The sequence below is a fragment of the Salvelinus namaycush genome, chromosome 33 (genome assembly GCF_016432855.1).
Source record: "Salvelinus namaycush isolate Seneca chromosome 33, SaNama_1.0, whole genome shotgun sequence".
In the NCBI taxonomy this organism is placed as follows: domain Eukaryota; kingdom Metazoa; phylum Chordata; class Actinopteri; order Salmoniformes; family Salmonidae; genus Salvelinus; species Salvelinus namaycush.
In genome coordinates this window covers 19831894-19848893 of record NC_052339.1, presented here as the reverse complement: position 1 = coordinate 19848893, position 17000 = coordinate 19831894, and the positions used below count along the sequence as shown (strand labels likewise).

Below are 17000 nucleotides of genomic sequence, written 5' to 3'. Positions count from 1 at the left end.
GAGCTGATATCAAACTGACTTCACGATATTATGGGGGGGGGGGGGGGGGACTCCTGCTTGCCGTGTACTATTTTAACTAGGTAAGTGTCATAACAGCATCATGGCCCAGGGTTCCAGTGAACTGCCCCTCTTTAATTTAATTTCCTATTTCCCTCCTCTCCACTTATCTTTCCCCCTTTTCTCTATCCTCCTACTCCTTTCTCTCTCCCTCTCCATTCTCCTCCTCCATCCCTCTCTCTTCTCCTCCTCTACCCCTCACTCTCCTCCCTTAAATACACATCCTACGGACCCCACACTCACAGCAGAACTTGGCCCAGTCTACAGGGTACTTGGTTCCACACTCGTTGCAGAACTTTGTCATCATTTCACCATTATCCACATCGTTTTCACTTTTGCCATCGCTCCTGAAGTGGAGAAAGACAGGGAAGGGGAAAAAAGTAGAGCGTAAGATATAGACACACACACACAAAGAAAGAGGGAGTGAGAGAAAGAGAGAGTGGGGAAAGAGAGAGAGATAGGCAATTCATGCATTAATAATGACATCATTACATCTGACGTCAGTGAGAGAAAGAGAGAGAGAGCAGAAGGGTGTTTGAGTTGTCATCCGCTAAAGCGACTAGAAGACATATTGACTATGATGTCACCATGTAAATATGGACAGCAGGACAACACTATTGGTGAATCTTAATTGCATACTCCTTGCGTCCTCTCTCCTTGCCTTCTCAAAACCCACTGGAGGAGAAGGTCAGAGGGGAGAGTCCTTTGAGCGATACCAACACCAACCACAAGAGGACAGTGTTTATTGTCTGGACTTCTATTTTGTCTAACACTTCCACTACAAGTAAACCATCACATACAATCTCCCAGTCACACTCATACAGGCCTTTTCCTACCTGGAGTTGTATTTGTCTGCGTTGTAGGCTTTCCTGTTGTTGAGTCCCCCTGCTGTCTGAGAGATTTTCACAGAGCCATAGGAACCTACTGGACGGGGCTTACCTCCAACACTGAGAGAAGGAGAGGAGGAAGAAGAAGAGGAGAAAGAAGGGAAGAGTTTTTACTGGTGGTCTTAAACGTATAATGTGTGTTACATATTGACAGGATTTGTTGACATGTGCGTGCATGCAGGTGTGTGTTTATTACGACTCCCCATTAGCTGCTGCTTTTCCTGGGGTCCAGCAAAATTAAGGCAGTTTATACAATTTTAAAAACATTACAATACATTCACATATTTCACAACACACTGTGTGCCCTCAGGCCCCTACTCCACCACTACCACATATCTACAGTACTAAATCCATGTGTATGTGTAGTGCGTATGTTATTGTGTGCGTGTGTGTGTATATGCATGTGTCTGTGCCAATGTTTGTGTTGCTTCACAGTACCCACTGTTCCATAATGTGTTTTTTTAATCTGTTTTTTAAATCTAATTTTACTGCTTGCGTCAGTTACTTGATGTGGAATAGAGTTCCATGTAGTCATGGCTCTATGTAGTACTGTGTGCCTCCCATAGTCTGTTATGGACTTGGGGACTGTAAGGAGAGACGTCTTGTGGCATGTCTTGTGGGGTATGCATGGGTGTCCGAGCTGTGTGCCAGTAGTTTAGACAGACAGCTCGGTGCATTCAACATGTCAATACCTCTCATAAATAAAAGTAGTGATGAAGTCAATCTCTCCTCCACTTTCAGCCAGGAGAGATTGACATGCATATTATTCATATTAGCTCTCTGTGTTTATCCAAGGGCCAGCCATGCTGCCCTGCTCTGAGCCAATTGCAATTTTCCTACATCCTCTTTTGTGGCCCCTGACCACACGACTGAACAGGTGCGACAAAACTAGGGCCTGTAGGACCTGCCTTGTTGATAGTGTTGTTAAGAAGGCAGAGCATCGCTTTATTATAGACAGACTTCTCCCCATCTTAGCTACACTGCATCAATATCTATTGACCATGACAGCTTACAATCTAGGGTTACTCCAAGCAGTTTAGTCATCTCAACTTGCTCAATTTCCACATTATTTATTACAAGACTTTGTTGAGGTTTAGGGTTTAAGGAGTGTTTTGCTCCAAATACAATGCTTTTAGTTTTAGAAATATTTAGGGCTAACTTGCCACCATACTGAAACTAACTGCAGCTCTTTGTTGAGTGTTGCAGTCATTTCAGTCGCTGTAGTAGCTGACGTGTATAGTGTTGAGTCGTCCGCATACATAGACACTCTGGCTTTACTCAAAGTCAGTGGCATGTCTTTAGTAAAATTTGAAAAAAGCAAGGGGCCTAAACAGCTACCCTGGGGAATTCCTGATTCTAACTGGATTATATTTGAGAGGCTTCCATTAAAGAACACCCTCTGTGTTCTGTTAGACAAGTAACTCTTTATCTACATTATAGCAGGGGGTGTAAAGCCATAACACATACGTTTTTCCAGCAGCAGACTATGATCAATAATGTCAAAAGCTGCACTGAAGTCTAACAAGACAGCACCCACAATCATTTTATCATCAATTTCTCTCAGCCAATCATCAGTCATTTGTGTATGTGCTGTGCTTGTTGAGAGTGTGTGTGTTAGTGTTGTGAGCATGGTGTGTGTGTGTGTGTTAGTGTTGTCAGCATGGTGTGTGTGTACTAACCCTGAAGGTGGACTGGTGAGGCCAGAAGTGGCGCTGCGGTTAGGAGAGTAACCAGATGGAGCTCTCCTCACTGATCCTGCAGAGGGAACCTTACTGGATGAAATCCCTATAGGGACAAGAGGAGAGGAACACAGGGTGTAGACTTAAAAACATCTCAGTCCTATCTCTCCAGCAAAATGGCTTAAATTCAGTGACATTGTATCTGAATGGCCGATGTGCCCAGCCCAAGAGGTTTTGTTGATTCAGCTTCAGTCAGTGTGGCCTAGCACAGAAGAGACAGGGTCTACTTGGAGTTGTCCTCTGTAAGACAGAGGGACAGTGTTCTAAAAAGAGACTGAGCAGAAATAGAGACAAGCATGTGAAATAACCCCTGGGTTACACCAATATCTGCACCATCATCTGACTTGAGACACCGTGTGTGAGTTACCGGAGGGCTGGCCCAGGACAGATCTCTGGGGTAAACGGGAGGAAGAGGGCACAGCGGACACAGCAGGAGAGTTAGCCTTCTTCACATGAGCAGGAGGTTTGAACTGTGGAGCGCACACACACACACTTTTGTTTTATGCTATGCAACACACTCACTGCGCACTTTACTCTAGGTGTATGGCTCACACACTTAAAGAAACGTTAAACAAACACATCAGTGCTGTCCTACCTGTGTGCGTGCAGGTGTTTTCTTGGCGTCCACAGCCCCGGGTACCTTGGCCTTATTCTGCATGCGAGCGTGCTGCTCCTTACAGAATTTCATGTGTCTGTCTGCTGCATTCTCACTGAACCGCCGCTCGCAGTATGGACACTGGATATAATCTGGAACAACACAATCACTGGATATAACCTGGAACACAGTCACCGGATATAATCTGGAACAAACACAATAACACAACCACCGGATATAATCTGGAACAAACACAATAACACAGTCACCGGATACAATCTGGAACAAACACAATAACACAGTCACCGGATACAATCTGGAACAAACACAATAACACAGTCACCGGATACAATCTGGAACAAACACAATAACACAGTCACCGGATACAATCTGGAACAAACACAATAACACAGTCACCGGATACAATCTGGAACAAACACAATAACACAGTCACCGGATACAATCTGGAACAAACACAATAACACAGTCACCGGATACAATCTGGAACAAACACAATAACACAGTCACCGGATACAATCTGGAACAAACACAATAACACAGTCACCGGATACAATCTGGAACAAACACAATAACACAGTCACCAGATACAATCTAGAACAAACACAATAACACAGTCACTGGATATAATCTGGAAACACATCGAAGATATTACGTTGTTCATTGACCTCAATCTCTTTCAGAGGGGTAATCTCTAAACAAAAAATGACCTGCGTAAAGTTGTTGTTACCTGGGTCGTACTGTAGGTGAGGGGGGAGTAAGGGTGTTTTGTTACCTGGGTAAGGGTGTTGTTACCTGGGTCGTAGGAGGGGGCTGGAGGAGGGGGTAAGGATATTGTTACCTGGGTCGTAGCAGGGGGTAAAGATTTTGTTACCTGGGTCGTAGGACAGGGTAAAGATTTTGTTACCTGGGTTGTAAGAGGGGGGTGGAGGAGGGGGTAAGGGTGTTGTTACCTGGGTCGTAGGAGGGTGGTGGAGGAGGGGGTAAGGGTCCCCCATCCTTCATGACCTGAGTTATGCCCTTGGCAGCTCTGATGGTGGCAATGAAGTCCTCATGTTTCCTGCGCCAGTTAGACTGCTTCTTAGGAGGCTCCGGCTGGAACACACAGACACACACACACACACACACACACACACACACACACACACACACACACACACACTTCAGTAACCCATCCGTCTGGAATGATGAAGGGAAACTGGATCCAAAGTGGTGCCTTTTAATGACTTTAGAATAGAGAAAGAAACCTCTCAGCAACATCTCTCACTTGCTTCTAATACCTAATTCACACAGGATTTACGGTATGTTGCCTGTTTTTTTTTTTTTTTTTTTTTTTTACAATGCTTATATGCTACCCTTTCAAACAGTCCCATTTTTACCACATTATTGCTGGCATAAGCCGTTTATACCTCCAGTGCGCATGCCGGCACCGGTGACGAGTGGGAGTAGGGGTGTGCCGATGTGGCTGGCCTATTTTAAATCCATTGAATATAAACCATCACAAAGAAATGCATTATTCATTTGTTTAGGCAGGTCCTAAGAGACTAATAGAATGGCATATTTTGAGTTTAATTATGTTACAAGTCTGTACTGTCCATAGGCTGCTACATGGCTGTGCCATGCAAATTAAATCAATAGTTCATGATTTTGTTCATTAAAACAGACAAGAAACACATACATTCCCTGCCCTGACCACAGTCAACACGCATATATTTTATATACTGAACAAAACTATAAAAAACACAACATGTAAAATGTTGGTCCCATGTTTCGAGCTGAAACAGAAATTCTCAGAAATGTTCCATACGCACAAAAAAAGTATACTACTTTCAAATTTTATGCACAAATTTGTTTACATTCCTGTTAGGGAGATTTCACACCTGACAGGTGTGGCATATCAAGAAGCCGATTAAACAGCATGATCATTACACAGGTGCACCTTGTGCTGGAGACAATAAAAGGCCACTGTAAAATGTGCAGTTTTGTCAAACAACACAATACCACAGATGTCTCAAGTTGAGGGAGTGTGCAATTGGCATGCTGAATGCATGACTATCCACCAGAGCTGTTGCCCGATAATGTTAATTTCTCTACCATAAGCCACTTTCAACGTATTTTAGAGAATTTGGCAGTACGTCCAACAGGCCTAATAACCGCAGACCACGTGTAACCACGCCAGCCCTCCACATCCGGCTTCTTCACCTGCGGGATCTTCTGAGACCAGCCCCTGGCACGCTGGAGAAGTGTGCTCTTCTCGGATGAATCCCGGTTTCAACTGTACCGGGCAGATGTGTGGGAAAACACAATTGCATTTTATCGATGGCAATTTGAATGCACAGAGATACCGTGATGAGATCCTGTGGACAATTGTCGTGCCATTCATCCGCCGCCATCACCTCATGTTTCAGCATGATAACACAATTCCTGGAAGTTGAAAATGTTCCAGTTCTTCCATGGCCTGCATACTCACCAGACATGTCACTCGTTAAGCCTGTTTGGGATGCTCTGGATTGACATGTATGACAGCATGTCCCAGTTCCCAACAATATCCAGCAACTTCACACAGCCATTGAAGAGGAGTGGGACAACATTCCACAGGCCACAATCAACTCTATACGAAGGAGATGCGTCGCGCTGCATGAGGCAAATGGTGGTCAAACTAGATACTGACTGGTTTTCTGATCCACGCCCGTACCTTTTTAAAGGTATCTGTGACCAACAATTGCCTGATTTCCTTATATGAACTGTAACTGAGTAAAATCGTAGAAATTGTTGCACGTTCCATTTATATTTTTGTTCAGTATAGTAAGAATATAACAGAATAAAATATAAATAATAACTTGTGTCACTGGAATATGTGGAACTGCTGTCAAATAACAAACAAGGGATATGCCCCCATTTTATTTGAGTTTGTATGTGCTTTAGGAACCTTTGAATCTGCTCTTTCAGCAAGAAATACAAAATCTGACCTTGATGAACCTTTTGATCCACGTTTCCTACCCTCACTCCGCTTTGTTAGATATCATGCACATTGACAATTTGCTAGCAAACATCCGTGCCAACTGATTTTGTTTATAGTAGCAGCAGACAGTTATTTAAACAGGATTAATTGCAGCAAAACATAATCAACATAAATGTCCAACAAGATATTGTAGCCTATAGCTTCTGTGACTCCAGGGGCCGGTTAAAAATAAATAAATTGGGGGATCAGAATGAGCCGGATTCTGTAATCTTCTTTTTTCTATCCAGGATCAGATCGATCTGACTGTTTTTTTGCCGGTTTTTCGGAAAATAAATCTGATATAAATCATTTGTATCAGATACCACAATATCAAGATAAAATAATACAGATTTTCAGTGCATTGAACAGGCCTACACCTCACCATCTACTGGACAGGTTGAGGTACTACTTACAGGTTGAGGTACCACATACCTATACTGCAGTCAATTTAACATAATGAACTTTTGGTTTTCAGATGTAAGAAAACAATTTTTACTTTCTCACCTTTCTTGGTTGTAGAGCCTTTCACCTTTCTAAACACACCCTGAATCCACCCTTCCAGTGGGATAAACCTAATTTTGGGGATAAAAAAAAAAAATCCTAATCCCTACATTTGAGTACATACACATACAAAAAGGTAAAAATTGGATTACCAAATCCTTATCCCTATGCGGAAGATCAGACTCAAATTTTCCAGTTTTGAAAAACGTAATGCTAACATTTAATCCTTTCCGATTCGCCAAAAACTGATAAGATACCTTTAAAACAAAAACTGATAAGATACCTTTAAAAAAAACAACTGCCGCATGATGAACTACATGACGATAGCCAAGACAAAATAGCTTGCATGTCACTTGTAAGCAAATTTATTTGCATAACTTTTAATATAACACTTTAAAAAAGTTAAATATTTTTCAACTAAATTTGCCATCTCACCAGAAGTCTTCATCATCTGAAAACGCAACCCCAGCATCTGTCAAGCGTGCTTGAAAGAAGAAATGTACAGTTCTCTTTGTTGGAGCACTATCAACTTGATCTGTTCTTCAGCAAGAAAAGTCAGCTTTTCTGACCTCTCCGTTTCCTGCTTTACAAGATTTCTATAGGCATCATCATTGGTGTCTTTCTCAAGATGCCTTCTGTCCTAATCACTACCCCTTAAGTGTAGAAAAACGCAAAAACAACATTTAATCCTGATTAAAAGGTGAGATTGGATTACCAAATCCTTATCCCTAGCCATAAAATCAGAATCTAATTTTTCAGTTTTGAAAAACACAATTCTAACATGTAATCCTATCTAATTGGGGAAATCCTAGCAGATTACTTTTGAAAAACTGGGAGAAAACCCAGGAGAAAAGGAATAGAGGAAAGACTTGCGTAATTGCGAAAGCCTCTCTTTTCCAGATGAGCCCTACGTGTAGCTGAAGAACCTCATTCATATTAACCCATCATTCATTGGCTAAATATTAGGCCTAATACTGCAGTAAATGTATGCTGTATGCTACATGCTTTCTCTCCTTTCAAACTCCCCACCTACTAGGCTACTTTGTCTGAAGACAGATTAACTACAAATCACTAGAAGGCTTAGTTAGAAAGATATGGGTTAAAAATATGCATAACTTAATAGCTAAATATAAGGGTGTTTAAACATTTACCTGTCAAAGTCAAGTAAAAGGATCAAATGGCATATGCTGTGTGTTCCCCAGGCTGAATGTCAAAGCATGTCTGTGACAATAGTCGTGGCCAAAAGTTTTGAGGATGACACAAATATGAATTTCCACAAAGTTTGCTGCTTCAGTGTCTTTAGATATTTTTGTCAGATGTTACTATGGAATACTGAAGTATAATTACAAGCATTTCATAAGTGTCAAAGGCTTTTATTGACAATTACATGAAGTTGATGCAAAGAGTCTATATTTGACCCTTCTTTTTCAAGACCTCTGCAATCTGCCCTGGCATGCTGTCAATTAACTTCTGGGCCACATCCTGACTGATGGCAGCCCATTCTTGCATAATTAATGCTTGGAGTTTGTCAGAATGTGTGGGTTTTTGTTTGTCCACCCACCTCTTGGAGGATTGACCACAAGTTCTCAATGGGATTAAGGTCTGGGGATTTTCCTGGCCATGGACCCAAAATATCGATGTTTTGTTCCCCGAGCCACTTAGATATCACTTTTGCCTTATGGCAAGGTGCTCCATCATGCTGAAAAAGGCATGGTTCGTCACCAAACTGTTCCTGGATGGTTGGGAGAAGTTGCTCTCGGAGGATGTGTTGGTACCAATCTTTATTCATGGCTGAGTTCTTAGGCAAAATTGTGAGTGAGCCCACTCCCTTGGCTGAGAAGCAACCCCACACATGAATGGTCTCAGGATGCTTTACTGTTGGCATGACACAGGACTGGTCACCTTGTCTTCTCCGGACAAGCTTTTTTCCGGATGCCCCATACAATCGGAAAGGGGATTCATCAGAGAAAATGACTTTACCCCAGTCCTCAGCAGTCCACTCCCTGTACCTTTTGCAGAATATCAGCCTGTCCCTGATGTTTAACCTGGAGATAAGTGGCTTCTTTGTTGCCCTTCTTGACACCATACAATCCTCCAAAAGTCTTCGCCTCACTGTGCCTGCAGATGCACTCACACCTGCCTGCTGCCATTCCTGAGCAAGCTCTGTACTGGTGGTGCCCCGATCTCGCAGCTGAATCAACTTTAGGAGACGGTCCTGGCGCTTGCTGGACTTTCTTGGGCGCCCTGAAGCCTTCTTCACAACAATTGAACCGCTTTCCTTGAAGTTCATGATGCTCCGATAAATTGTTGATTTAGGTGAAATCTTACTGGCAGCAATATCCTTGCCTGTGAAGCCCTTTTTGTGCAAAGCAATGATGACGGCACGTGTTTCCTTGCAGGTAACCATGGCTGACAGAGGAAGAACAATGATTCCAAGCACCACCCTCCTTTTGAAGCTACCCGTCTGTTATTCGAACTCAATCAGCATGACAGGGTGATCTCCAGCCTTGTCCTTGTCAACACTCACACCTGTGTTAACGAGAGAATCACTGACATGATGTCAGCTGGTCCTTTTGTGGCAGGGCTGAAATGCAGTGGAAATGTTTTTTGGGATTCAGTTCATTTGCATGACAAAGAGGGACTTTGCAATTAATTGCAATTCATCTGGAGTATATGCAAATTGCCATCATACAAACTGAGGCAGCAGACTTTGTGAAAACTAATATTTGTGTCATTCTCAAAACTTTTGGCCACAACTGTACAGCTCAGAGCAACATGATTTAAATGGGGATAATTAATGCATTACAAGCATTTCTGTGAAGCTTTGTGATTGACAAGGACAAGTTTGATGTCGGACAACAAAATAATTTTCATGATTTAATGCGTGCCAAAGCTGGTAAAATACCAGAATCGAAGCAGACCAAACTCTTTGGTCATTTTAAAAATGTGCTGTATGTAGAAAATTGTTTGCTATAGCTTGGGAAATTATTAAATGTAACTTTGAATGATAACATAATGTTTAGGGCTGTTTTCCTACAGAAGTTAAATACGCTTTGTGTTTTGTTTCCTTGCCACGATAGTAACGAGTATCGCGATACTGGTATCATCCTGGCCCTAACGTAAAACCCTCTATACCGATGCTTTAGGTCTTCACGGGATCTGAGACTGACCACTAGTGACAGAGGTGGTTCAGTGTCATACCACTTCACGGTTGGTCACATGACAATCCCAGTGACCTCATATCATCCCTATCTGGTTACAGCTCGGATCAGATGCTTGTTTCCCTCATCGGTGATTAAACTGTGTTTTATACAGAGTACACTACAAGTGCACGTCCAATACGTGCAAACTCCATTTAAGTGCAGTGCAATTCACCAGTCCCAATTCAAAAATATTATTTATCCTCCAGATATCTGCATGCTCTGGTTTAGTGCACTAATTTAGGACAGTCACAAGCCATTGCATTTACCATGATGTTTAAGTGCCAAAAGATTACATATTTTCAAGCCCTGGAGAATAGTGCCATTAGTGTGTATTAGAATCCTAAATAGAAATGAATGTTATAAAGTACATACCAAACTAACCACAGTATATACCTGGGATTTGGTTTATCCCATGAAAACGACACTACTGGAGAACACACCTAGGTTCCCTCCCAAAAGTAGTGCACTAAATAGGAAATAGGGTGCCATTTAGGACACACATTTCACCAATTATTATTCTGGTAGCCAGCAGGGAGGGAACAGCTGTTCAGGACATAATACAGCATTGTTTTCCTTTTCAGTTTCCATTAAAATGCATGTCAGGCAGCGTGGCTAGCTGTCAGAAGCAGTAGAGTATAGGATGTAGCCTAAGCATCTAGCTAGTCCTCGTAAATCAGACTACTGTTATCACCTAGATTTAGACTACTCAGACTATTGCTTGTTGTGGAGTTGAGCTAAAGCACATACAGACAGATATGGGACCAGTCTAGGAGCGTATAGCTCTGGTTTGGATGGCCCAAGCACATACAGCTTAGTTCTGAATGCAGGAGAGCTTTAAGTATTTATTACCTTTCTAGTTTAGAAAATGGATTGTATGAAAAAAGATCATTTAAAAACTGTCTGTTAAAGAATAGGGAAAGAGTGGAAAGGGATTAGTGCATGCAGTTGTTAGATGACAGTCTTAGATTGGTCAGATATTCTGACCAGACTACTGACCAGGCTACTGTTTCAAATAGAGCTTCTGACACAATAGAGCAAGATACAGTGCCAAAGGACCAATACATTTTTGAATACCTTATACACACAGCAATGTTGTGTTACAACATCACACAAACGTAAAATAAAGACTATTCAACTTACTTTCACAGTCTTAGCAGTGGTGGTAGAAGTGTGTGACTGAAATACATAAGTGGTTTAAGGTGTATAACAAATGATCAGGAAACAGAAATGTTGATGGTCACATCTAGCTAACAAATGTGGACTTGTTTCACAGTAGAGTGGATCCTTGTCTTAAACCCATCACTAGGTCCCTTCAACAGCCTCTTTCACTGTGGTCTGAGGCACGTTTTGGAATGTCTGTAGCCTAACAGTTATTGGAGCTGTTTGCGTGTGAGTGTTTGCGTGTGAGTGTTTGCGTGTGAGTGTTTGCGTGTGAGTGTTTGCGTGTGAGTGTTGTTATGTTGTCTCACCTTAGATTTGATGGGTTTGATAGTGGAGATCTCTGTTCCCTCAGCTCTCTGCCTGCCAGAGTCAAACACCTTCCTCTTCTTAGCTGCTGCTTTCTGACAGATTGGGGTATGTTTCTTCTACAGGGCAAGAAGGAAAGGGACAGGGAGGTTTAAACCTCAAAATACACGTACATGCTATAGTGTGTGTGTGTCTTACCAGGACTTTAGTGAAGAAGCTCCTTCCACAGATTTTACAGGGGATCAGCTCTTCGTTGGAGGGCGGAGCCTCTTCCACATCTGTACAGAAGTGAATGGATGCAGAGAAGATGAAGAGCTGTCATACAGTAGCCTTGGCTAGGATACACCACCAGGGGCATAAGAGTACTTGACAGAAATATGCTTAGGCCTAATGGATAACAGAATATCTGGCAAGCAGGAATATAGCAACGCTATTCGTTTGTTTGTGTGAAATGTATTTGACCAAATTCTATTCTATTTTAAATGATCAGGTAGGCACCCAGGCAGCCTGAAACATAACAGCATTTGACATAAATATGATGCGAGAGGTGCCAGGTTTAAGCAAAATGTATTCAAGTAACAAACACTATTATGCACTGGTTCAAAATAGCATAAATAATTGCATAAAATAGTAACGTTAGACCATTAGTCAGAATGGCTAAGTAATATAAATTCTTCATTCTAGCAATGCATCAAGGCTGTTGGTGATGGTTTCAGTGGCTTTAAGGTTTGAGAAGCATTTTAGATGTAGCTAGCTAGGTTGTGCCAGACCCATTTTTAGGCTATTGTTTAGGTTATGAGATCAAATAAATATTGATCTAGGCTATTCTATCAATACTGGCTAGCCGGTTAGCATGAGGCTGCCAAGCCTGCCATTCCAAGCAAACAACATGTCCTTTCTTCAAGCGCTGTGGCCTATCTATGAAAGGCTATCAAATAGCTTAGAGCTAGCAAATAGCAATCAGCTATTCAACTATTAAAAACAAGGTAAAAGCATGCATTACGAACAACCAGTGCCACCAATATTGGGATAACGCCCTAACCATAGCGTCATACTCCGCCCTGTTTTGGCCAGACACCGCAAAGAGGTCGGTAAACGAAAATAGTGCAGTTCTGCGGCACTGAAAAATCCCCGAAAATCAACACAACAAAATAAGAAGTCGCATTGAAAACCTAGGATTTATTCAACAGTAAAATCGATAACTGTTTATCTCCTCAATGTATTATTTACTAAATACCTTACCTTCAAAGTCCTCCATCTCCCTTGTCTGTGTCGGTCGCTGATGCTGCTGTAGCAACTAACTTGTCTAGGAAACAGCACCACATCCCAACATCCGAGGATTTCATTGGCCATTCCTTTACTGTTAGCAAGACAGGAACGGGTGCATTGTTTATTTTGAACGGCAGGTGGGGCGTGGGAGGCAACCCTTTCCCTCTGGATTGAAGTTTCACGTTTTAATGTCACGTGCACAAGTACAATGAGTGAAATTCACCCAATGGGAAGAAAGCTCATTCCATAGGCCTACTTGGCCCAGTTTTATTTTTAATTTGCTAACATCAGCACATATCTTTTGGGGGTTTACTGTTTTAGCCTATGAGAACATAAGAACATTGCATAATGTAATATTTTGTCAGGGCAAAGATAACATGGCCTATAATTTAAACAAATAAAACTAACAACAAGTCACCTGAGTGTTGGTAAAACTGCAGTATAATTATTTAGCCTTGAATTAGGCCTTTATGTCAATAAACTTGAGCAGCCAGACTTCCGTATTGAACACATATGTTGAGTTTGAATGGGATCTTTCACACGCTGCCACAATAAACCACATTCTTAGGCCTCAATATGTTTTCCTTCTTGGCTGTGCGGGTCAGTATCTCACACACTGACTGCTCAGTGCTCTCTCTCTCTCTAGCTCTCTCTTGCTCTCTCTCGCTTTCTCCCACTCTCTCTCTCTACGCTCTCAATTCAATTACATTTAAAGTGCTTCATTGGAATGGTAAACATATGTTTATATTGCCAAAGTAAGTGAAATACATAATAAACAAAAGTTAAGTAAACCTTAAAAAATGAACAGTAAACATTACACTCACAAAGGTTTCAAAGGAATAGAGACATTTCAAATGTCATATTATGGCTATGCACAGTGTTGTAACGATGTGCAAATAGTTAAAGTACAAAAGGGAAAATAAATCAACATAAATATGGGTGGTATTTACAATGGTGTTTGTTCTTCACTGGTTGCCCTTTTCTTGTGGCAACAAGTCACAAATCTTGCTGCTGTGATGCCACACTGTGGTATTTCACCAATAGTTATGTGAACAAAATTGGATTTGTTTTCGAATTCTTTGTAGATCTGTGTAATCTGAGGGAAATATGTGTTTCGACTATGGACCTACTCTCTCTATCTCTCTCACACACACACACACACACACACACACACGCACACACACACACACGCACACACACACACACACACACACACACACACACACACACACACACACACACACACACACACACACACACACACACACACACACACACACACACACACACAGATGTTGACAATATTAGAAAATAATGGCGCAGCAGTATAAGGCACTGCATCGCAGTGGTGTCACTACAGATCCGGGTTCGAAACTGGGCTGTTTCATAGCCGGCCGTGACCGGGAGACCCATGAGGCAGTGCACAATTGGCCCAGCGTTGTCCGGGTTAGGGGAGGGTTTGGCCGGCCGGGATGTCTTTGTCCCATCGCGCTCTAGCGACACCTGTGGCGGGCAGCAAGGTGTACGGTGTTTCTTACATGTAAGGGATTACAAAAAAACGAATTTACAAGCAAAAATATTGAAATTAGATTACAGATACTTTAGAAAAACTAGATGATTACTTTTAAATTCAGAAAGGATGTTTGTGAAAAAAATCTTTGATAATTCTCTGTTTTCTCAATGACATTCAAATCAGAATTGAAAAAGGCTTAAGTTTTAGTACAACAACAAAAATAAGAAAAGAAAACTGGGAACCGACAATATCTGTAGTTCCCAATTCGCAAGAGTAGGCCTATCAGATGTTTTTTTTAAATCTTATACTGAAATAAAAATATAAAACGCAACAAGTGTTGGTCCCTTCTTTCATGAGCTGAAAGAAAAGATCCCAGAAATGTTCCATGTGCACAAAAAAGCCTATTTCTCTCCAATTTTGTGCACACATTTGTTTACATTCCTGTTAGTGAGCATTTCTCCTTGCCAAGATAATCCATCCACCTGACCGGTGTGGCATATCAAGAAGCTGATTAAACAGCCTGATCATTACACAGGTGCACCTTGTCCTGGGGACAATAAAAGGCCACTCTAAAATGTGCAGTTTCGTTACACAACACAATGCCACAGATGTCTCAAGTTTTGAAGGAGCGTGCAATTGTCAGGCTGACTGCAGGAATGTCCACCAGAGCTGTTGCCAGAGAATTGAATGCTCATTTCTCTACGACAAGCCAACCTCCAACGTAATTTTAGAGAATTTGGCAGTACATCCAACTGGCCTCACAACCGCAGACCAGGTGTAAACACTGCAGCCCAGGCTTCTTCACCTTTGAGATCGTCTGAGACCAGCAACCCGGACAGCTGATGAAACTGAGTATTTCTGTGTGTAATAAAGCCCTTTTGTGGGGGAAAACTCAGTCTGATTGGTTGGGCCTGGCTCCCCAGAAGGTGGGCCTATGCCCTTCCAGGCCCACCCATGGCTGCGCCCCTGCCCAATCATGGAAATTCCTAGAATAGAACCTAATTTATGTATTTAAATTTAGTGATTTCCTTATACGAACAGAAACTCAGTAAAATCGCTGCCATTTTTGCATGTTGCGTTTATATTTTTGTTCAGTATATATTGAATTATATTATTGAGTTAATGTAATAATTGATTTTGTTAGGCCTAAGAAATAATACGAATAGCGTTATACAATTTAAATAGGTCTACATCTTGCACTACAGTAGCCTAATTGCACAGGCGAGCCAGTGCAGGAGCAGTGACCAACCACTTTTTTTTTTCTTTTTTTTTTTATATAAAAAAAAAAATGTTAAAGTATTTTATTAACAACAAATCAATACAGAAAGTACATGAGGGATCACAAGTATATATAGATTAAATACAATGGACAATCGAGCTAGGGGGTACAATATCACATTACAATTACACAAGGACCTTAAGGGACATACACTTACAATTCTTACAGCTTTTTTGTTAGTAGAGTATTTAACTGTCTTAAAATACAGTTCCATTTCTTTTTGTAGGGTAAGAAAATTTGTTTTTTTGTTTGTAAATTTACATTTGTGTATATGAAATTTGGCCAAAAGAATAATGAAATTAATTACATTAAAATGTTTCAGCTTATTTCTATCGTATGTAAAGCATCCAAGCAGTACATCTCTCCACAATAGTGTAAAATCTTCAGAAATGTGTTCAATTATAAATCTACTGATGTCTTGCCACAGTTTTCTTACATGTATACAATGCCAAAAAAGATGCAACACTGTTTCTGGGTGGTCATTACAAAAGGAGCAATTTGAGTTGATGTTTTCCTTAAACTTCTTCATATAGTGGTTGGCAGGATAATATTTATGAATAATTTTAAAGGAAACTTCCTTAATTTTGTTAACAAGTAGGTATGTGTGTGGCAACATCCAAACTTTTTCCCAACAGATATTATCAATAAATCCATTCCAATAAGGCATGACATAGATGACATAGATACAACATCCTGCTGAAACAAGGTTCGTATCGCTCTGTTGTTGAATGGACCAAAAGGGAAACAAATCTTTCCTGCTGATGAGTCAACAGGGTCAATAGAAGGTAGGCTCTAAGGGTCAGGTCTTGACACATTCCTGAATAACAGAGGGAATACCTGAGGGAATGGCGGCTGAAACAATTGCAAAATCTTTAGGTGTTACAGGGACCTTGTAAAGTGATAAGAATTCCTTATAACTGAGTAAAAGACCCTCTGCATTTACCAGTTGGCTCACCAATAGGATATTATTTCGGGAACCAATATTCTAAAAACAAAGAAGTATTTTTATACAATATATCCCTATTATTCCATATATAATATCTGTGTGGAGAAAAATTGTGTTTATAAATTAAGGACCATGACAAGAAAACCTGCCGATGAAAAGCAGAAAGTTTCACTGGAATTTTGTCAATATTATAATTGCAAAACAACATGAAGTTAAGGCCACCAAAAGTAGAGAAGACATGATGAGGAATAAAATTCCAGATAGAAGTGGGTCTTCTTAGGAATTGTTTTATCCAATTGATCTTAAAAGTATTATTTAAAGAAGTAAAGTCCAGAAAATTCAGTCCACCATTCTCATAAGTGTTCATTACAACAGTCTTCCTAATGTAATGGGTACGGTTTCTCCAAAGAAAGTTGAAAAGCATCTGGTCTATCTCCTTGCTTATTTTACTGTCAAGATATAAAGATAGAGCGCCATATGTTAGTCTAGAGAAACCTTCGGCCTTGGTTATTAGGACTCTACCTT

General features: G+C 41.0%; 1 protein-coding gene across 1 annotated transcript; it reads right to left on the bottom strand.

Moving 5' to 3' along the window:
* Positions 1 to 33: 33 nt before the first annotated feature.
* Positions 34 to 12792, bottom strand: zc2hc1a (zinc finger, C2HC-type containing 1A). The gene is made up of 9 exons (XM_038973237.1): positions 12711 to 12792; positions 11667 to 11746; positions 11471 to 11587; positions 4250 to 4391; positions 3279 to 3430; positions 3051 to 3153; positions 2624 to 2729; positions 894 to 1004; positions 34 to 404 (listed from the first exon to the last, which is right to left on the bottom strand). Exons 1-9 carry the CDS (start codon positions 12724 to 12726, stop codon positions 269 to 271), a joined length of 963 nt encoding a protein of 320 aa, XP_038829165.1. The 5' UTR covers positions 12727 to 12792; the 3' UTR covers positions 34 to 268.
* Between the last annotated feature and the right edge of the window lie 4208 nt (positions 12793 to 17000).